Raw genomic sequence first — 23,645 nt, forward strand, 5'->3', positions numbered from 1 at the left:
ACACACACACACACAAACACACATTTTCAGTGTCCCAGTTCCCTGGGCGCCAGTCAGACAGACAGCTGAGGTATAAATAGGCTGTTGGTTAAAGTTCCCCTTGAGAGGAACACATCAGGAGTGGTGGACCAGCGTAGTCTTCTGAGCTGTGTCCACAAACATAACAGGCAGTGAGTTTATTTTACTGCTTATTTTATTTGCTAGTAGCCACGCCTGACGTGCATCAGCAGGGTTACTGCATTCGCTTCGGTATCTGGCTGGGTAAGTATGTATGTGTGTGTGTGTATGTGTGTGGGTATGTCCAGTCAGATATCTCTGCAAGTGCTGAAGTCAGGATAATCAAACTTGGCACTGAAGATCAGTCTAAGGTCCCCTGCTCAGTTGTGGAGGTAGAGGTCAGCAGATCAAGTAGGAAGGGATATACGTAGGATGATCAAAATTGAAAGCTACATGTAGATGGCGTGGTTCCGCCATCTGCTGAGGGCGTGTCTAGTTAAGATTTGCATCAAGGTTTGTAAGTCTGAAAATAGAAAATTCAGTAATAGAAAGACATAATATTGAGGCCACAGCATCATGTTATTAAACTTTTAACCCTCTCAACCCTGAGAAGTTTATGGACATTTTTCACTGCAATATAAAGTCCTGCACCTTTATGGAAAGAGCACAGCACTGAATAGAAGCAGCGAAAACAAACATGTGTTATGTGCTGTATGATATAATGACAGAAATTACAAAAAAATTGACACAAATTATGAAAAAAGAGAAAAATATGAACTCTAATTTTTTTCTCCAAAAAACTGAAAAAAATCAACATGTACAATGTTTTTTAAAATCTTCACAGATGTTTCCTATACTGGGAAAAAAATGATGACTCTACATACAATTAATGTTTTACTACTTACATTTTAAAAAAAATTCCTATCTGCTCAGTGTAAACACAGCCTGCAGTTCAACCCAAAAGTCCCTGAATTTTCAGCTTCACAGCTGTGTCGAGGAGCAGAATTTTTGTTGTTGTTTTTTTTAGTATGTATGGTTTATTTTTTTTTTGTAAAAAAAAAAATTAAGTGATTTTAAAGAAATGCAAGTTTTTAGCTCAGATGTGGTTCATTTTCCAGACAGAACTGCACACGATTTGTTGAAGGACCTTTAGAATTGAATTTCCCTTCAGGAAATTGTATTGTATTGTATTTAGAAAGCTAAAAATCTGTCAGTTTTATCTGTTTTTACAGTTTCTGGCTCCAATAAATTGGGTCAGCTTGGCTTTTTTTTTTAAAGAAAGGCTTTCAGACCTTCTTTTTTTTTTTTTTTTTTACCACAAACCCACCAGCAAATTTTGAAGTTGAGAATGTAAACTGTATCACAGCAGCTCCAGAAGAAGTCTATACAGTTTGAGGAATTGCACAATAATTAACTTGGAGAAGGTGATTTTCAATAAATGCACTTTTATTGAGTAGTTTAGTACATATTGGTTTCATGCTACATAAACCATTTTTGAAGCTATTTTTTAACATGCATGATTTGACCAAACATGCCAGATTTGCCTTCAGAAATGATCCTGGAGGTTTCCACATGAGCAAAGCATTTGTAAGCATGTACTACATCTAAATTAATATTTTTATTTTAAATATGATACATCCACAAATGATTGCCTTAAATTCACAGACATAACTGATGAAAAAGATTGCAAAAAGGATAAGAAAAAAGTTGCTTGCTTACAAGTCTACTATTATTTATGTCTGAAAAGCCAAAAATGAAATTCTGAAATGTAGTTGGTTTCCCCCGATGCCTGTCCGCAATTTGTTTGCTTCTTCATTTTTCTGGCCCCCTTGATTTGCTCAGATACAGACTAGGATCATTTATTTAAGAACCATTTATTTAAACAATGGTGCCACCTTCTGATGAAACAGAGGGATTGCAACATGTATATCTATAAATGATCCACCTTGCATTTTTCGTGCCTCTTGACATGCTCAGGCCAAGTGGCTACAAAAACAGAAATAAAAAGGACATTTTTGTATTGTGCTGAGTTTTATTGGCTTTTGGTGATATTAATACTTCCACTGAATTATATATTGGTTAACATTCATGTCTTCATATTAACAAACGGAGCTGTACATTTAAAATCTGAAAGGAGAAACCCATTTGAAAGAATGTGCACCTTACTTCCTCCCTCTAAATGTGACACCTTATGTCGCACGACTTACAGGAGAGATTATGAGCATGTTGTCGGGATCACCCTCAAAGATTCCAAAAAAAGGATAGAGTTTCGGCCTACTGCTTACAGGAGAGCCTGCCATAGAGTAGAGAAAAGCTTTCAGTGTGGGTGTTGTCTCAGTGAAGCTGCATCCTGTGAAGGAGTACAGCAGAGTCCTGGCGTCCACGTCATAGAAGGAAATCTCTCCCTTCTCATAATCGACAAACACGCCGACTGTCTGGGGCCTCTGCATCACGTTAGGAGGAGGACCGTTGCTGGCATTGATGCGGTATAACTCATCAAACTGGGTGCATCTTGCAGAAAATGTCCAGGCTCCCTCCTCAGGTGAGGGATCAGACATTATCAACCGGTCAATAGACTCTTTGACAACTCCCAAGAGCCAGCATTTGCTTCCACTGACCCGAACCTCGTAGTAGAACCTGCCTGAGGAAAACCCATCAGTCGCAATAACAAAAGGCTGACGTTCAAATTTTCGTCCGAGTAAAGCAGGGAAAAATAGGCCGCTTTTCTGGAACGTCAGTTGTTTCCCGTCCTCAGACACCATAAGCTTGGAATTGGCCGAGTAGGCGTCCAGAGTCACATTCACGGCGTGGCACTGTTGGATCATCATCAGCTTGTCCTGAGGCGGATTCCACAATTCCTGAACAAAACCATCTGTCTTTGGCTTTTCAGCTGCATCAGTCTGTTTCGCAGTCTCGCAGCCATCAGACAGCCTGACCTCATGAATAAGCATCTCCATCTCATTGCTGAGCGCTTTTTCCATCTCAGCGACAGACTTTTTCACCATCCCCACATATGTCTGCTGACCGATGTCCAAGAAGTCTGGTGTAAAAGGAGGGTTGTAGTGGGACAGAGGGTTTAGAGGGTCCACAGCATGTGTGGGGAAGTTGAGCGACGGCCAACTCTGCAGGAGGTGCAGGTGGTCCTCTGATTGCGAGAGTTGCTCCATTTCAGATCTTTTCCTCCTCAGCTCAGCGACCTCTTGTTCCAGTTGTGTTATGAAGTCTTCGGCTTGCTTCTCCGCTGCTTTCTGCTTCTCTTCGATCAATGAAATCAGCTCGATCTGCCTTTGTAGCAAAGTTCCCACCAGAGTGCCTAAAAGATCAGCGATGTCTGCGATCTCCCTCTCTGAGTCTTCTTTCCTCCGTTGAGCTGAGTGTTTGATTCCCTGAACACTACTGGATTTAGCGTTTTCCACTACTTCCACCTCTGACGTTGCGTTCTGGAGCCAGGCCTTCCTCTCTCTGAACACATTCTCTACAGGAACAGCTTCATGCGCCACATGGTCGTCTTTCAAGCACGTGAAACAAATGCATTCCTGGTCCAAGTGACAGAAGAATTCCAACATCTTGTGATGCTTCTTACACACTCTATTGTCCAGGTTTGATACAGGATTGATCAGGTTGTGCCTTTTAAGCCTTTCAACTCTCTGATGAGGCTCCAGGTGAGTCTGGCAGTACGAGGTTGAACACACCAGACACGTCTTTTGAGCTTTGAGCTTCAGTCTGCGGCAGACGTCGCAGGGAACCTCCCCTGGTTTGACAAGAACCTCATTTCCACCTGTCATAATCAAGCTACTGAATTGCTCCACCATATCTCTGAACGCTGTGTTGACCTGCAGCTGTGGTCTCCTAGAGAACCTTCGCAAACAGAGGGGGCACTGTGTCGGGGCGCTGCTGTCCCAGTACCCGGTGATACAGGCCTTACAGTAGTTGTGTCCACATGGAGTGGAGACAGGTTCAGTGAACGCATCCTGACAGATTGAACACAAGGGCTGATCTTCACAATGGACGTCAACAGAGGCCATGTCTACAAGGAAAGAAACAATACAACGGTTTTGGTTTATGAATTCAAATCAACAAAAATGTTGAAAAATCAATAAGCAGTGTACAATTTTAGATACATTTTCCAATGTATGAGTTTGGTTTGTTTAAAGATCTAATTACCTTTACAGGGTGGGCCATAAGTTTCCATACATAGAAAAATTTGTGATGTAAATTTTTTTATTTTAGATACCCTAGAAGATGCGTTTCATGCTATCTTTGGGGGCACTTGAAGGCCATGGTGGATCAGGTGAAGACACCATTACAAGCATAATTTCCACTGTGCTAATGCAAGTTCATCAACAGAGGAAAACACCTATTAATATGTGCTTTCGAAACAATGGTAATCATATAGAGCACATTATATAAATAAAATCGGTTGTCCAACATAAAATGTTTATGTTTCCTCTGTATGGAAGCTTATGGCCTACCTTATATTAGCATACATAATTTACAGGTTTGATCTATGTATGCTGATGTATTGTAGGCTGAATTCAAAGAGCAAAATACCAAAAAGCTGTACAACAACATGTCGTAGTAGTGTGTGTGTGTATTTGTGTACAAGTTACGCACAGCAACCCGAAAATATCACAAAAATCTGATCAAAATTACATATACATATTTCAACAAACACAAACTGTCTTAAGCAGGGGCATCTTACCCCCACATTACCTTACATTTTGAATTTTAAGTATATTTGGGGAAATGTACATTACAAATACAGGTCTGAAATGAGGCTGGGTGGAGACATCAGGAAAGACTTGCCGACTCAAATTACAAAGCCATTCATGTTCACAGTGTCCTTAAATAACAGCACAACAGCATCATGGTGGAGGGGTTTAATAGACTTTCTCTGCAGGCTCACTGTTTGCAGGGATGAAATCAGTAACAGAGGGAGAATTTCCTGTGGAAAATCACTGGCTGAAACAGCATTTAGTTACACTCAGAACTCATTGAGATCTAGGAGAAGTATCCAGCAGCAAACCAGGGTTCTCAAATAATGACACCAGGAGGAAAGTTTAACGTTTAGGCTATAAATAGACTTTTGGAATCGGGAAATAAATGGGGACTGTAAGGAATGCTGGCAGTGAGCCAAACTGTAAGAAAAACAGCATTTGAGCTCAGTCATGTATACTGATACATGTCTGTAAAACTAAAAATAAAGTCAGCCTGTAATTAGTTTACCAAAAGTGTCATTATATATACAAGTTGCAGCGTTTCCTGTCACTTTAAAACACAACCTAAAGAGTGTTTATTTAGTTCTGGCATCTGTTGTAGTGAGTTTATTGTTATTATATATTCACTTAAAAATCTCCTCACTTTCTGCACCACTGTTTAAACTAGTAAACAAGCTGGAGGTATTTATATTCATAATAGCAGACCCAAGGACATGAAATATTTGCACAAAACTCAAATAGTAATCAGAGTAGATGAACTTTACCTGCACAGATGTTGTGTTGACAAGTGAAAACAAACGATGTCCTTCGCTTTGGTTTCGTTTTAGGCGTGTCGTTTCATTTCTTGGGAATGAGTCTTCATCCATGCCTCCATCTCCTCCTCCTGTTCCTGGAAAAACTTACTAAAACAGAGCAGGATCCAGTTTCCCTCACACTTTATTTCCCTCTAAACAGAATCTGTGACCTACACTGTAAAACATAAAAGAGTTTAGTTAAATCAACTCAGCTTTTCTCATGTACTTAATGTAACTGTACATACATTACTGGTCAAAAGTTTGGGGTCACTTAGAAGTCTCCTTATTTTTGAAGGGAAAAATGAAGATAGCATAAAGTAATCAGAAATACAAATGTTCTCCAATTCTGGAATGACCCAGTTATGTTTTGGTCTTCCCTGGTTGTTACTGGGATCGGGTGAGGAGTGTCTGATCACATGGAGAACAGTGAGAGGAGTCTTTCTTCAGGACAAGCAGCACGTTTAATGGCTGGAGTGACGCTGATCTCTTCATGTCCAGGCGCCCTTGTGGATTAAGCTTATCGGCGTGGAGGAGACCTGGAGCCAGGCTGAATGTTTCCTCATAAAGGGCTGATGGATGAGTCAGAGTTTTCTAAAACTTTCAGACTGGCAGTGTGGCGAATTGATGGCGTATGTGTTGATCTGTGCAGAAGAAGCATGAAGGAACAAGTGAGAAAGGCAGAGCAGTATGTATAGACATATGACAGGAAGTGGACTGTTGAGGTGTGGTCCTGCTCCGGAACCTCAGCTATTGAACATGTTTCATCAAGTTGGTAATTTAACTCTGCTAATTATTCAACCAAAATGCAGGTAAACCACATTTAAAAACAGTGGGAAAATGGGTATAAAATATATATGTTTTATTATTTTTGTTGTGGTCTTTCTGTCTTTGTTTTTGTCAACATTTATTTTGGTAATCACAAAGGCACAAAAATATCATGAAACAAAATCAACCCAAAATACCACCACCAGCTCCAGACTGTTTTTGCATGAGTTATTCTTATTAGAATACATCTTAAACAATCATATTTTTAAAGCTTTGTGCCTAATTTTGCAAGTTTTATAGTTTGAAATGATCTTCCAAGGCAGTGAGATCCCCCAACAGTATGTGCACACATTAAAACTTACTGGTTGTTCAGGAATGTTACAGCATCCAATTTCGAACTTAAGTGTCATAAAGTTTGTTGAAAGCTTTAAAATGTCGTACTGCTGCCTCGTCATTATGACCTCTTGATGCTTCATTCAAACATTACAGAGGACAATGTAGCAGGCTGCTGTTTAGGTTTGTATTTATTGCTGGGACCTGGAAAATTAGGAAGAAGAGAGAGCAGAGGCCAAACAGAAATCAGGAACAAACAGTATAAAGTAGAAATTATATAGAAGATAATGTGTGCTGTTACATGGCAGATACTTCTCCTTGCATTTTATTTTTTGGAATTAGCAGACCATTAAAGCAACAAAGTAGAAGAGCAGGTTGTGTGACTTCTGACCGTATTGTGATGGGACAAATAAAACAAGACTTTATGACTTGATGAAATGCCTGGCATTCATTTTAATAACAAAAGAAAGCAATTATTTCTCATATTTGAGATAGAATTTATTCATTTTGTGCCAGTGATCCTGACTTTTTTCACTAGATGGCAGCATAGACTGAAAAGGGAGAAGGTATAATGCAATAGAGGGGTTATCATGTGCAAAAAATCTAATTTGCACTGCTGTGTATGCGTTCCCTTACACAAATGTGAGCTTTCTGATTACATCTAGTCTAAAAGACAAAAAATGCAGACAGATTTCAAGACATTCTGGACAAATTTGAGGTATTTGGAATTTTTTTTTAGTCATTTCAATAATTTTCACGTATTTTTTGACAATTTTCATTAATTTTGTGATTAATTTTTTGTCACCAGTGAACAATTTTTGAGAAATATATGACAATTTTCATCCAATTTCAGACAACTTACATGTCATTTGGGGCATTTTTAATGGATGAAAAACACATTTGAGTTCTGTTAGAAGCTGCAACCAGATCAGTTTTACAGCCATCCAGGTGTCACAGTTTAAAAGACAAAAAATGCAGACAGATTTCAAGACTTTCTGGACAAATTTAAGGACTTCTGAAGAACTTTTATGCCATTTTGATCTCTTTTTTTGAGTCATTTTAAGAATGAAATATGCATCTCTGCTGGGCCAGACTTAGACACTGAGGAGACAAAATAAAACAAACATTTTCATACATTTTTAAGCCGATATTAACATGTAAGGAATGTTTAGCAGTTCTGTTTAAACAGGTGTGTGTTAGGTTGAATTATGCAAAAAAAGAAAACCAACTATATTTATGAATCCTTTTAGCTTTTCTATGTGTGTGTGTGGTAGTGCAGTTTATTAGTGTAATGTCGTTGTCAGATTGTGTGTGTTGTGCATCAGTGAATGCGCATCATAAGCCAGGGGAAGTGTCCGGTCCTCTGCATGCCGAAGGTGCTAATAAAGAAGTTGAGGGCCGTGGTGATGAAGACTATGATGGTTGTTACGTTGTTCAGGTAGTCGAGGCGCTGCTGCAGAGTTGAGTTGTTCAGGTCGCGACGGCCTACAACACACACCCACACACACACACACATATAACAGAAAAAGAAAGGATTCAGACTACACCAGGTTGCTGAAACACTGAGAGTGTGGACATTTTTATTGACTTCAAATCCATGCATAAAATAAAGAGCAAACGTTACTTATCTGGCATGCATGGACACACTTGCACACATACTACAGTTTGTAATAACAGGTCCACTTCATGTCCACCGAGTTTTTATTTGAGCCTTAATAATCACTAATAAAAATGCAATAATCAAAGCATAGATTTCTGTTAAATCACTTCATTTATTCAGCTTTCTGTAGGACGTCATGTACACACATATTCACTCTGCTTTTTTTTTCCAGATCTTGTACCTAAAAATCATTTTCTGTCACACGTTTTCAAGTAAATTCAAATAAAAAAGGCTTTGTAATTTTACCAGTTACCAAACAAAGTAAATGTAAAATGTAAAAATAAAAACACAGATAATGAAAAACATGCACAATTTTTGCTTAAGCACATTATTGCAGCAAATGAAATAATGCATATTTACTTCACAGTTGGTTAACGTGAAAATGTTTTAGTTGGATTACAGTTTTCAAAGCCGGAATGAGAAATAAGATGTGATGTTTGATCGTGTGTGAATGGCTTCATTTTGTCACCTGAATGTGTGCATGTGCATGTCTGTGAATGCATTTGTGTGTGTCAGAAGTGGAGTCGAGCCAACAGCCAGCGGAAGAAGCCGGTCCTCTTGGATCCGAAGAAGCTGATGAAGAAGTTGATCACGGTGGTGGCGAAGATGACGCCTGTGGCAACGTTGTTCAGGTAGTCGAGTCGTTTCTGATTGGACACCACATTCAGGTCCCTGCGGGCTACAGCACACACACATGCACGCAGACAGACACACAAACGCACAATTTCAAACATTTCAACACACCCATCCACAAACACACATGCAGATGATGCAGGCATTCGCTCCATACAGACCCACATACAGTAACACAAGCAGCAGTACAGCTCAGCTACACAGCCCTCCAGCCTCTGTCTAGTCTATGGGGCATTTTGACTGGACTTTATTCGATTATAAAGTTTAAGGCACAAACAGACTTGAATTTGCTCTGAGTGATCCAAGTAGAGGTGAAGTGTGAAGTTTGTATACAAACTGGAAACAAAACTTGTTGGAAGAGCTCAGTGTTATTACAACTGCAACTTTAAAGCTAACATCTAGCGGTCAAGTGTAGAAGCCAAAGGCTAAGTGTATGTAGGACACTTTTGGTCCAGTAGGTGTCAGCTTTGTGCTAGTAATCACAATATAGGTAACTGCAAAGAGTTTCATTGACTGAAGCAAACACTACGTTGTTGTATTGATTGAGCTTTTTGGATTTATGGAGATTTATGGACAATTGATATGAATTCCTGCTTTTAAACATAAGATGAGCATGAAAACTGGCAAGAAACCTTCAAGGAAAATCAGACGCAGAACTCAGTACCATCTATTGAAGTGATACGGTGTGAGAGCCAGCTATAGATTTGTCTTTACAGTCCATCAGTGGCTTTAAAGGTCCCATGTGGTGAAACCCATTTTTGTAGTGTTTTACGGTTGTTCTAAACTTGGAAAGACATTTACTTCTGCCTTTCCTCAAGTCATATGTCATATAGAATGTGGCCTTTTATTATAGATGTAGCCACAAACAAAAATGACCTTGTACTAATCACAGGTGTGTGTTATGCATGTGTACGTTATGTACAGATGTACCGAACTCCATGATCTAAATATGTAGCAGGTGGTGGGAATTGATGGTGCTTGGAACCACTCCCACAATTTAGCCAATTGTTCTTTGCATCATTTCTGAGGGATAATTCCTGATAAGTTCACAGGGGTGGAATCACAATTATGTGATCGTCAGCAGGCAGCTGATGGAGTGTTCACTTGTTGTCATGGTTACAGTGATGGCGCGCTGCTACTTCGCAATGATTCAGAAATGTTCAACAAATCCCTGGATCCAGACTATAAGCTGCATCACTGCCAAAATCTTATCAGTTGGTCATTGTGTCATTTCTGACCTTTCCTGAAAATTTCATCGAAATCCGTTCATCTGTTTTTGAGTGATGTTGCTAACAGACAGACTGACAGACGCCGATCGTCACATAACCCGCCGCATTCCTTGGTAGAGTAATTACATCATGACCAGTGCTTCTCACATAAAATTTGAATGAAATATGTTCATATTTAGTGTACATACACGTCAGCTAAGCGTGTCTCATAGATAGAAGCGCTGGAAAGCCATCGCAGTAAACAGCTGCGTTGTGTCCCGAAGGCAGATTTGATGATGTTGACAATAAGCGTGAGGAAGATGATGCCAGTGATCAGATTGTTCAGGCAGTTTAACCACCGACGACAGGAGGGCAGGAGGGTCAGCTCACAACGAGCTGTGCACACACACACACACACACACATACACACACACCCAAACAAGCACACACATGGATAATTCATTCATACGTTACACACACGACCAGAACACAAACACACAGACAGAAACATAGAGACAGACACACACATCTAGTTGGTCCCTTCCATTCATACTGAATGCAGTCAAAGCACTGTGGTTGATTAGTACCGTCAGTAAGTAGAACAGTGAGTTGCACAGATGTGTGTGTTGCGTGACGGGTGTCGTCATTTCCAACAAGACCTAAATAAGAGAACCATTTCCTACATCAGAGTGTCAGAAATGCATCCTGGCAAAGAGGCCGGTACGTTCCATCCCAAAGACAGAGATGAAGATGTTGGTGACAAAGATGAGGAAGATGATGATGGTTGTGGTGTTGTTCAGGCTGTCCAGGCGCTTCTGGTTGGCCTCTTCATTGAGGTCTCGCCGGGCTGCAACACACATGTGCAAACACATACAAAAAATAACGACAAACAAGAACAAAATACTACACACACAAAAACACAGAAATACATTTTTTGTTTCTCTTCATGTTGCACTGATGAATGTTTTGTGACTTGTAGGTTTTGCATCTGGCTTTCTGTCTGTGCAAACTAGATTTTCACAACACAACAACGTATCAGTGAATTAGTGTGTTAATATGAGTGGTTAAAAACATGAAAGATGGATTCATGATCTTTAATTTGACCCATTTTGTAAAACTCACCGATTATGATGATCAGGATTCCGGCCACTATCTGAAGAGCCAGGGAGAAGGAAATGAGCGTCAGAACAGCAGCGTAGTACCTGAGAATCACAGGGGAAAAGAATAAACGGCATATTCAGAAAATATAGTTTAAGGCAACAAAATATGATCATGCAATATCCAGATGACCCTCAAAACAAATGAAACCCAGTTATAACGAATGTCTGTAATTCCTACTTTTTCTCTGCTGCGGATTCTGTTAACAGGACAGATTTTTGGAAAATGTTCCTCCTTTTCGTACCTGTACCCAGCTCCCTGTTCGATGACAGTCTTCATGTGTGTGATGTTTGCCAGGAACAAAGCGATGTCCAACATGCCTTCAGCTGCGGTCTTCTTGGTAGCATAAAGGTTCATGTTCAGGTTAGAAGTTGAGCCTCCCTGAAAAAGAATTCAGACTCAGGGTTATCTTTTATAAATTTACCTCACTACTAAAGCAAAGTATGACTGTAAACAGTGCAGCTGTTCTGTTCTTGATGTCTGTCATAATCCGTATGATCTGTGCACCGGTTAATCCTCATAAGGGTCATGGGGTGCTGGAGTCTATCCCAGCTGACTTAGGGTGAAGGCAGAAAACACCATGAACAGATCACCAGTCTATCACAGGGCGACATATAGAGAGATCACACTCGCATTCTCACCTATGGACAATTCAAAGTTACCAATTAACCTCAGCATGTTTTTGGACTGTGGGAGGAAGCTGGATAAAGATAAGATAAAGATATTTATTAATCCCCAGAGGGGAAATTCAGGTGTCCAGCAGCCCACAGTGTGTGACCACGGAGCTACATGGACTTGCTGCCACTGCTGTTGGCGCATGCTCCTGGAGAAACCCCACATCTGCACAGGGAGAACATGCAAACTCAACACAGAAAGATCCCAGGAAAGCCAGGAACCGGGGATCTTCCAGCTGCAAGGCAAAGGTGCTAACCACCGTTCCACTGTGCAGCCCTTGTGTGTCATCAGTAATCATAAGCATCAAAACTTTAGTAGATCATAACTTTAAATCCATACATTCATCAACTCTATAATTGCTACAAGCCAACCACATCGATACAGAAACAATGAAGCATAAACTTCATGTTACAGTTAATAGAGTGAAATTCAGTCTCATCTATAGTCTATATCAGAATGTATGGCTCCATATTTGGTCTATCACTGAATTGCACATAGGCTGCACAGTGGATAGGTGGTTAGCACTGTTACCTTACAGCTAGAAGATCCCCAGTTCGTGTCCCAGCCTTCCTGGGATCTTTCTGCATGGAGTTTGCATGTTCTCTCTGTGCATGTGTGGGTTTTCTCTGGGTACTCTGGCTTCCTCCCACAGTCCAAAAAATGCTGAGGTTAATTGGTGATTCTAAATTGTGGCGCAGGTGTGAATGTGAGTGTGATTGTTTGTCTCTATGTGTGACCATGTGATAGATTGGTGACCTGTCCAGGGTGTCTCCTGCCTTCACCTGGATCAGCTGGGTTACGCTGCAGCCCCTCTATGACATTTATGAGGATTAAGTGGTGTATAGATAATGGATGGATGAATTGCACATAAATTCAATATGATGTACCCCTCTATGACAAATTCATGTAAGCATGATTTGTGCACAGAATGTACGGCACAGACCAGCCCTGGTTTTGGGTCTGCTCCAAACGGACTGTTTCAATCTCTGTAGCTCTAAATCCAACTGAGCTGCTGTGTAGAAGCCAAACCAAACATCTCAAAATTACCAGCAAGGGCTTCCATACTTCACTTTTTGTGTTTGCTTAATCCTGAGATGATTAAATATCAAGATAATTAAATCACGATCTGCAGCCGCATCCATTTTGGCCTTCCACCTAAAACCTATCACGAGATCCTCTCAAAATTATTGCCACTTCTGAGACCAGAAATCTAATCATTGCCCGCAGCTGCAGATAATGAATCTCAAACAGAGACTGCAATAGAGAGAACGACAAGATAAGGGTGGCTAAAGAAAAGATGGAAGGAAGACAAAAGTGGGATAGAGAAATAACACTGAGGAAGAAAACACAGAGAAAAATATGGAAAGGAGCACAGCGAGTGGAAAATACAAAAGAAAAAATGTTCTGTGGGAAAAGCTGGCAAGTTTTCAAGTATTCACATTCACTGACTTAAAAAAAATGTCCAAACTCTCTGCTAATATATATATATATAATACATTTACCCAATAAAATATATGTCAAATTAGCAGGAACAGTAACAGTAACAGAAGTTCACATCACTGTTAAAACTCAAATCACCATCATGAGAGAAGAGTAAAATGAATTAAAGCAACATTTCTAAATTCAATTTAAAACGGGACAAACAATGTTGATGAGGTTTAGAAAACTATAAAAACATGATCTAGCAGAAGAATTTTTAAAAGATCAATTTTAAGAACAAGCTGTCCAGCAGAGGGCAGCAAAGACTGCAGATACCAACACAGTGTGGTACCAAGGCCCAAAACTTTGTGTCATTTTTAGATCAATTCACATGATTTATTTTTTTATTGTGTTTACAACCAAATCAAAGCCACAATTGTGAAGAATGAGAAAGTAGTGATGTTGACTACATCTGACCCTTTCCTGTGATCTTTCGAAACATAAATATAACAATATAATAAATAAATAAAAGGATGAAAAAATAAAGATAAAATATCAAACACAGTCCCAACGTGTGTGTGTGTGTGTGTGTGTGTGTGTGTGTGTGTGTGTGTGTGTGTGTGTGTGTGTGTGTGTGTGCGTGTGTGTGTGTGTGTGTGTGTGTATTTGTGTGTTAAAGGAAATATTTCCATCTCCTCTGGACAATCATTTGATAGCAGGAAATAAGTGTCAATAGAAAAGGCAGAACTCATTTTGTGCGCAATCTTTGGAATATGGTAACAAAAAAAGGCGTCTGTGCATTTGTTCGTGTGTGTGTGTATGTGTGGAGAGATGACAGGGAAAAGAAAACATTCAACATCATTACATAAGGTCTTATTGTATGACTCATGGCACATGTCAGGGACTAAAATTCTCTAATCTAATTATCATCCTGTTACAGCGCTCCGACTGCAGATACACATATTGGATTACTTAAGACTGAGCTATAGATTAAAGTATTCTGTCCACAAATGGATCATTTTTCCTCAGGCTGTGTCAGTGAAACTGGAATCTGTCTGTTTTTCTTTCGCCTGCACAGAAACAGAGATGTACTTAGGGAAGACATATATCACATACATGAAGTCAATCATGTAAACAGAAGGGTCACACTAGTCTTACGACCTCATTGTGCTGCAATGTGCTTTGCAGCTCCAAAATAAACATAACGTTGACGTTGCACATATACAGTAATTGTTTGACCCTGCAACCTCGCTGTGCGTCTGCTTTTATATTTATATTCTGTGAAGTCCCTTGTATTCATGTCTTCCTGCTTCACTGCTGCTCCACATATGCACAAATAAATCACTTTAAACCACAAACAGTAAACTTTGACACTTTCTGGTTTTGGGGTAGTAACTGTGTCGTGATGTCTTGAAGGCATTATGGAGGATTTTTTTTTGTTTTGTTTAATTTGTCTGATTCACATAAAATGAATATACTGACCTTTAGTGGACTTGTATGTATGGTTTCTAAAAAAATAGAAAATTTAAGAAATAGCTGTGGACATGGCAGGACCTGAAAACATCAGCCAATCAACGCGCTCGGACCGAGGTGTTTGCTTTGCTCCCTTTCCTGTCAATCAAAATCTTCCGGCTCAGGCCTAGTTACGTAGATTACGTACGCCTTGGACTTACGTGTTTCTGTATGTGTTGCTTTGGTATAGCTTCGTAGTTTGCTGGCGACTTGTTTTGCTCATCTTTTTTTACATAATGGCAGATAAAGATCCAGGGGGACCCAGCCGTAAAAGACAACTTCACGAGTGCTACGCAAGCTTCTGGAGGGGGGGGAGCGTTTCTTCATAAATGTTAAGAGGGGGGAGGTTAGAGGGGGGTGAGGGAGAGGTTGTATGTGCGCATGCGCATGCTACGTTCAAAGTCGTAGGAATTAAATCTCCTCTAATGCCTTTAAAACGGAGGGATGTACAGGGGCTTGGTGATTAGCAATTCGTCTTGCATTTTGCGTCTCGGCTTTCCAGGATCTTTCTGCATGGAGTTTGCATGTTCTCCCTGTGCATGTATGGGTTTTCTCTGGTTCCTCCCACAGTCCAAAACATGCTGAGGTTACTGGTAATTGGAGGTTCTAGATTGTTTGCAGGTTGAATATGAGTGTGATTGTTTGTTGGTATATGTGCCCTGCGACAGACTGGCGATCTGTCCAGGGTGTCCTCTGCCTTCACCCTAAGTCAGCTGGATAGGCTCCAACACCCCTGTGACCCTACTGAGGATTGAGCGGTGTATAGATAATAGATGGATGGATGTTAAAATGGTGATATAATTCATATTATCACAATAAGCCATGTTCACATTTCTGCCGTTTCATTTGAGTAATTGGTCCTGAAAACATGTTGGTTTGTTACTCAAAGGTCCAGTGGGCAGGATTTAGAGACATCTAGTGGTGATGCTGACTATGCAACTTTTTCAAGCCAATGATGGCCATTAAAAACTTTGTCTTAACTTATGAAAGGCTCATCTAAAGGTAGTGAAACACATTCATTCTTATTTTCAGCATTTTGCATCAACATAAATGCAAATATTATATTTTATTTCTAAAAAAAAAAAACTTACACATTGGACTTTAAAGTTACTATAAATAAACAATTCAAATATTATGGCTTTTGCCTATCAGGTATCACTACAGCATATGCATGGGCTGAGCAAGTTTTAAGTTGAATTGTGCCATTTGTTGGCACAAAAACTTACCATAACTATACATCTAATTTATAATGATTGACTGTTAGCTGGGGGCTGCACAGTGGCGTAATGGTTAGCACTTTTGCCTTGCAGCAAGAAGGTCCCAGTTCAAATCCCAGGGCGGGCCTGGGATCTTTCTGCATGGAGTTTGCATGTTCTCCCTGTACATGTGTGGGTTTTCTCTGGTACTCCGGCTTCCTCCCACAGTCCAAAAATATGCTGAGGTTAATTGATTATTCTAAATTGCCTGTAGGTGTGCATGTGAGAGTGATTGTTGCACTTGGCTGCCTTGAAAGAATACAGGCTCTTACATTTGCATCATGAGCAAACCAGGCTGCCTGTTACATTTAGTTCACTGGAGCATTATCTTTGCACCAAATCAAGCTGTGTTCGCATGGAATATTAGTTGCAAGCAGTCCAGTCTCAAGTGGTGTTTAGGGCAAGCCCAACTGGAAAAAGACTGCAGCACAAAAAATAAGGACTTAGTGGGGAGATCTCCCAGAAGAGATGCAAAGAAGCAGTAGAAGAGAAATTGGATGGATGGGATGAAGGACTTGAATAATGTTGTGCTATTCTCTGGAAACTGACTGTAGCAGCTGACAGTGTTGTTTTTATTCGTGACCAAGTCCTCATGAGATGCTAGACTTTAACTCCCATTTTAAACTGTCCATCAACATTGGTTGGCCTTTTAAAGCATGATCATGATGATTCCATGAACCCAACCACCTGCTTGTTTTTGCAACCTTGACAACAGCTGGTAAAATCTGGATGGATGTTGATCTTCAATAAAAGAAGATGTTTGTTCAGTCAGATTCTTGGGAGTTTGGCTTCAGAAAATCGATCAGTTGTGAAAAACCTTGGACGCGATCTTCAGCAGTTTCTTCAAATCTGACAGAAGAGATCAGTTGTTGGTTTTTTTTTTAAACTTCAGTCTATTAGGGCAAAGTGAAGGTCAATTTCTCTCGCAAAAAGTTGACAAAATTATTCTTGCCTTGATGCTGCATGGTTTGATTTTTTGTAATTCCTTGTATGTGCAGTCATCTTTCAACTCAACTACTCAACTCAGTTGTGCAATGAACCCAATAATCCTGCACGTCCTATATGCTCCCTTCCTATAGTAGTTCTACTTTCAGATTGTACCTTTTTGAACTTTTCTAATACTCTATTTATTATGAATCTTTATCTATCTATCTATCTATCTATCTATCTATCTATCTATCTATCTATCTATCTATCTATCTATCTATCTATCTATCTATCTATCTATCTATCTATCTATCTATCGTATACTGTAATACTGTATTGTATTGGTGTTTCTGCAGTAGCAACCTGTCTGATTCATAGTTCATTTTAAGATTTTATAATGAGTTTTTAAGCTTTAAAATAGGTTTTTGGCACTTTATTTAGCATAACTCTTGCACATCACTTACACTGAGATGAACAAGTCAGATATGTATCAATTTTCCAAGATCAAGACACAAAACAGAAGTGATCAGGCCTCTCCAGTAGCTACTTTTATCCTTTAGGTGAGTCTATCTTTTCATATAAGACCTGCTCACGCTTTAGAAACTTGTAAGTTGCTGCTCAAGACAAATATTTTCTCCCTTGCATCCTGGGACCATCTTTTTTTCAGCTGGAAGACTTTATTCTCTTTATTTGTTTGTCTTTTTTTTTTTTTTTTTTTAAGATTTGTCTGCCAGCCCTTGAGTTTCTTTTGTGTTCAGTGACATGATATTTTGTTGTGCAGCACTTTGGTTGAACTCTTGTTGCTTTAAAATTTGACTATTGAACCAAAATTAGTGTAACTTCCCAAATACCACTGGTAGGTGTAGGCGAATACGTATGTAAGCAGTAACTTCTCTCTCTCAATCGCCCTTTTCTCCTTCTTCAGGTAGCTTATCTCTTCATCACATAATAAATAACCATTGCTCCCCTCTGGCTCAGGTCTGTACGACAGCTACAAGTCAAATTGAAGAGTTTGCAGTACATCCATTTCTCCAGTTTGCCATCTGTGCACACATGGAATCCCTTAATTTCTCATGGACGAGGTATTCATGCACATCATGACACTATGGAGGATGTAAACACGGCATTCTTAAGGGCTGAGATCATGTACTTTGGTGTTTTCCACATGCTCTTGACAATTGTTTTACCACGAAAGCAGCTCAGTGACTGTGTTTACATCCACTTCTCTCCCTTTCACTCAGGAGTCCTGGCACTCTTCCCTCTGCGTGGGTTGCCAGGTGCTCTCTGCTAACAAATAGTTTTCACTGACACTGTTCATATGAGATCTGTTGCTTGTCATAACTATGATGCAATTCCTGGATCAAGCTGTTGATGCTGACATTTTCAGATGTTGGTTTAAGGCTCTGCTTCGCAAAACAAACGGCCCCTTTTACCGAACAGGAAAGGTATGTTTATTCTTTCTTCCCCTGGGACTTTAGTGTAATCTGCACCTTGCAGTTTATTCAGATGTTTTACTAATCCCACGGTATAAATTGAAATCTAATAAACACCTTTCTGTGGTGGACGGTTTACCTGTTCTGAATCTGTGAATCCCATCAAACCACCAACACGTCATGTATTTTTGCGCTGGAAATCGTGATTTCATCCCCGTAAAGCTGCTGTTATAGTACAGTTTGATCCAGACTTGGGTAAATCTCCCAGAACAGATTCAGGCAATTCCTAGAACTGTAAGACTGTCAGAGCACATGTGAACAAGTGTACCGTGACTTTTGTGTTTTTTCTGAGTATGTGAGAGAGAAAGAAAAAGAGAGGAAGAATGAAAAGAGGAAGAAACACAGAGAGGGGGGAAAAAAGGACGGCGTTAGAATAGAGAGACGGGAGAAAAAAGTATGTATATATACTGGCATCTTTCCATCGTTTCTCCTTTGGGGACTCGCGGTCACAACTTTATCAACATCAGCCTTGGGCCCGCCGCCAAAACACACACTCTCACACATACACACACCCACACACACACACACACACACACACCACAACCAAAACATTGGAATGGACGACACAGTTTTACGGGCCATGTGTGTTCACTTAGTGTAATGTCTCTTTAAATGTACTGACTGTGCTTTTATCGTGCTTAATCTGCACTTATCTGATTTATTCAATATGGTCTTAAATTATGATTTGGCCTTTTGTTTCATCGGATACGCGGGGGGGTTTGAGACAGGTCCTTATTTACAGCAGCATTTTGAAAGAATTAGTGGCAGGAGGTCAGCAGGTTAGCACACATTTACCCTCCAAAGCTTTGAGTTACAAGCAGTCGGCCTCAGAGTTGCTCCATCATGAGGGTTGAGGTGACTGCTTAACTCAACGGCAACTCCATGTTCGCTTTTGAGGAATGGGATAATGTTTCCTCCTCATTTTTATTACACTGTTTTAAGGAGGCATCAATAAAATGCTCCTAAAAAAGACTTATATTGTGTATCTGTTAAAAAAGAATTCAATTTTTAATGCATCCTGATGTGAAAGATGAAAAATAAACTCTTGCAGTTGGTCCGTCCTGACCTAGGGACGTTTAGAGTTTCCATTGATCAGCGTATGCATCAGGAGATTGATGTTGAGAGTCCAGACTGTGCAGTATTCACTTCAACCTCATGGATGGAATGTGACCTACTATTGAGAAAGGATTTCCATCATGCAGACTTCTTAAAAAGCATCTATCATGTCAGTACCCCTGCAGAAAAACATATGAGAAAGGAGCGCCTACTAAGAACTGAACACTTCACATGTTAGAATTTTTTTCATCGTGCAGCACCATCTGGTTTTGCTGTTATTAAAGCAAAAGATGGTAACACCAAATGTTGATTGTGAGTTTTAACTGTTGCCTGCACTTTGTATGAAGCCAAATGATAAATACAAACTATTCTTGAAATTCTTTTTGGAAGTATCCTATTTAGTTTTAGTGCACAAACAATTTTGCACAAACTACGAGGTGCAATCAAAAAGTTCTACCGACTGCGCTGATTAAAACATAAAATCTGCACCCCTTTTAAATTTAGTTGTCACCCCTGTTTAGGGTATGTGTAACCCCGTGATGGACTGATGACCTGTCCAGGGTGTCCCCTGCCTTCACCCTAAGTCAGCTGGATAGACCAGCCCCCCTGCGACTCCTAATGAGCATTAAGTGGTGTATAGATGATGGATGGATGTTACTCTGCTTAGCATAGTCTTCTTGTGCAGCAATACTCTGCCCCCAGTGCTCCTGCCACATTGGGAATGTGCCCTGGAGGTTATGTTTTCACCACTTGCAGGGACACATATGCAGTTTAACAGTGGACCTCAAGTTTTACACAGAAAGCAAACATCAAATTCTGCGTCAAAGTGAGGCAGCATTAATGTCGAGGATCAATGTTAATGAGATCTGAGGTCTTTGGTCATGATTTAGGCACTAAACAGCAGTCTTCAACAGTGTTTAATAGCATTTAGTCTTCGAGACTGAAGAAAACACACCAGAGCAGGGTTGTATTTTAAAGAACTACTTTTGATGAAGAGCAAGCTGACCAAGAATAGTATTTTTTTTTTGCACTGTGATTTTGTCCCCTTTAAAATTGAAGGTTATCAACAGAGTTTCTACTGTAATGTCAGGTATATTGGTTACCATGATCTCTATCTTAGTTTGTATTAACATCTGCTGATTAGCACATTACATAAAGTACATTTGAGGCTATTGGGGGATGTCTTTTGCTGGACAGCTGTTGGGTTATAAATCACAGTAATGACATTTCACTTAAAGCACATATTGTCAGCCTCATGATGACTAAAAACAACTCATCTTGTAGATACCAAGATTTAATGGGATAATTTAGTTGCACATGACAATACAAGAAAGGTCTGGGGATCACCAAAGTCATAATTTGTCCTTTAAAGAACATAACTATCTGTAACAAAGTTGAATGGGGGCTGTACAGTGGTCGGTGGTTAGCACTGTCACTTTGCAGCCAGAAGATCCTGGGCCTGGGGTCTGTCTGTATGGAGTTTGCATGTTGTCCCTGTGCATGTGTGGAGATAATCCTCACATGCACGCATGTATATGAGGTTAACTGGTGATTTTAAATTTTCCATAGGTGTGAGAATTTAGCAGTGTATAGATCATGCATGGATGGAACTTAATTGGGTCAATATGTGATGGGACAATTCAGCTAAAAAAAAGTCAAATCCACGATGGTTCTAGAAAAAAACATGCTGGGGTCACCCGAGTCTTTATGATAGATATTATTCTCAACCATGCATGTGTGTATAAAATCTCACAACAATCCACTCAGTTCATATTTGATCTAGACCAAAGTGGCTCAGTGTCACCATCTAGCTTTGCAAACAGAGGCGTATAATAACAACATACATCATCTTAGGCTAACAGTCCATTACAGGGATCGTATTCCTACACATAATGTAGCTGTTTACATTGCACAGCAGGTAAACCGTGCTTCTGTACACAGAAGCTATTTTCCTCTCTGACTGGCTTTCATGGTTTGTATTTATACAGTCAGCTTTTCCTAGAAATGCGGAGTCCTTGTAAAAGTGCTATTCCTGAAATTCACTGATCCCCAACTGTGGGCTCAGAGCCATATCACACAATGTACACAACGCACACCTACACACACCTACCCCGACAACACACAGACACTCATGGCCGCTGTGTGTCTTTATGAGGCACATACAGAAATATGTTGCTCCATGTGTGTTGGTGTTGCCCCAATAATATAGACAAAAACATGTTACTACACACACATGGGAGGCCCCCCTTCAACTTAACAGGAAGTGCTCCTCCCCTGGACTCTGATTGGTCACTCTAATAGCCAATGGGAAGGGAAGCCCAACTAGGAGTGGAGCTCCGGTTTTCTTTTAGCATCTTATTTTTACTGTCCATCTGTCTCACTCACTGCTAGTGTATTTGACTCCTCTTTTTTTTCTCTCTTCTTGCATTTTTCCAAAGCCCTCTCTGCCTAAAGGCATCATCTTCTATTGGTTTTTATGTAACTGCCATTTAGGGTGAGGAGTAGGGGAAGAAAGTAGAAAAGCCAGATGAAGAGAAACAGATAGCGACACAGAGAGGAAGAGTCAGCACGAAGGCAGCGACAGAGAGATGAGTTGTGTTCTCTTTGCAGGACTTAATGGCAGCTGACCAGCGTGTGCAGTTACTGCTTACTCCAATCATTTTGGCTGTAAACTTGCCTTTTTCTATAAAACTGGAAGCAGGCAGCAGAGAAAGCTTGCCACATGAAACTTATTATTTGGTAACATCTATGGTTTGTTTAAAATAACACAGATTTTTACATTTTTGTCAGCTGGCCGAGCTCCATTACCAGACACTGCAGCCACTAACAACAGAGTTTCATGAGATACCGCCTACATACACAATCTATTTAGTAGAAACAAAGCACATATGTGATTTAGGAGACATGTTGGTGTTGGGTGATATCACTGACTTGAATCGAGCGTGCTAAGTGAGTATTTGCAGCTTGCAGCTTGCTAGGCCGCACTAAAAACGTACCCCGCACTTCGGATTGCAAACATCTTCTTTTCCATTCGGTACATGTTGCAGCTGCCTTTGAAAAGTCTAATTGGAACATAGTAGCTTGTTATAACATAGCACCTTAAGCTTTCACTGTTTTGCTCATATATCTATCCTAATCTGCAGTGTGAAAGTTGTGCAAGCTCGTTATTTGGGTGAGATGCCATGATTTATCTTCCTCTTGCAGGGTTTGTGGGCCAGAATGGTTAGAAAAGCATGTTGGTTTTTCTTTCATATTGCAAAACAACACCAGGACATCCTCCTGTTTTGGCATACTGTATTTGACACAGTATGTGTTGTGATTTTATATTATAAATCTTTTTCTGGTGTACTTTATGTATAGTATGGTAAAATGTGTTCATAGGAAAGCATTCATACACCAGTTACTATTCTTCTTCTGTTACATTCATGTCAGAATAGATACTGTAGGTGTGTTTGGTGCCTTCACTCTTACTTTAATGAAAGTCTAGTCGTAGAGTTAAAAAAAAAGATACCCGCTCTTACCAGCAGAAATAACAGCCAAAAGGAAAGCACTCAGAGACCATAGCACTCCACAAAGGCTGTCCATTCCCTCATATGGTATTGTCAGAAATGCAGCATTTTTATTTTGTAGAAATGCGTCATTTGTCTATGAATTATTGATGATCATGTAGTGTTGCGTTGTTGTCATAGCTGCAGTAACGCTGTGCTGCTATCTCATAATGATACAGAAATCTTTAACAAATCCCTGGATCCAGACTATAAGCTGCATCACTGCCAAAATCTAATCACTTGGTCCTTGTGTCATTTCTGATTTTCCCTGAAAATTTCATCCAAATCCATTAGTCTGTTTTTGAGTAATGTTGCTGACAGACAGACAAACAAACCAATGCCTGTTGTCACATAACTCTGAAGAGGCTCCACAAGGCCCAAATCTCAAAGACTGTTGTCAGGATTGCCGAGCGGTCTAAGGCGTCAGACTTAAGGTAATCTCCTTCCTACATAATGAAACTTCTGGTCTCCAAATGGAGGTTGGGTTCAAATC

At 40.0% G+C, this 23,645-nt stretch overlaps 1 protein-coding gene across 8 annotated transcripts in view; it reads right to left on the minus strand.

The window, feature by feature from the left end:
* Window positions 1–1,422: 1,422 nt before the first annotated feature.
* Window positions 1,423–23,645, minus strand: part of LOC110963311 (ninjurin-2-like) — a 50,760-nt gene continuing 28,537 nt past the window's right edge. The window contains exons 2-6 of one of the 8 annotated variants that reach the window (XM_051959175.1): window positions 11,511–11,647; window positions 11,231–11,310; window positions 10,318–10,504; window positions 8,737–8,946; window positions 6,781–8,092 (exon numbers count right to left, since the gene is read on the minus strand). In XM_051959175.1, coding sequence (XP_051815135.1) covers window positions 7,987–8,092; window positions 8,737–8,946; window positions 10,318–10,504; window positions 11,231–11,310; window positions 11,511–11,647 — 720 coding nt within the window. In that variant the 3' untranslated portion in view covers window positions 6,781–7,986. Of the gene's footprint in view, window positions 4,025–5,479; window positions 8,093–8,158; window positions 8,947–10,317; window positions 10,505–10,791; window positions 10,956–11,230; window positions 11,311–11,510; window positions 11,648–23,645 lie in introns of those variants that run through there. The other 7 variants (XM_051959171.1, XM_022211625.2, XM_022211622.2 and 4 more) reach the window with 7 other exon arrangements.

The sequence above is a fragment of the Acanthochromis polyacanthus genome, chromosome 1 (genome assembly GCF_021347895.1).
Source record: "Acanthochromis polyacanthus isolate Apoly-LR-REF ecotype Palm Island chromosome 1, KAUST_Apoly_ChrSc, whole genome shotgun sequence".
Taxonomy (NCBI): domain Eukaryota; kingdom Metazoa; phylum Chordata; class Actinopteri; family Pomacentridae; genus Acanthochromis; species Acanthochromis polyacanthus.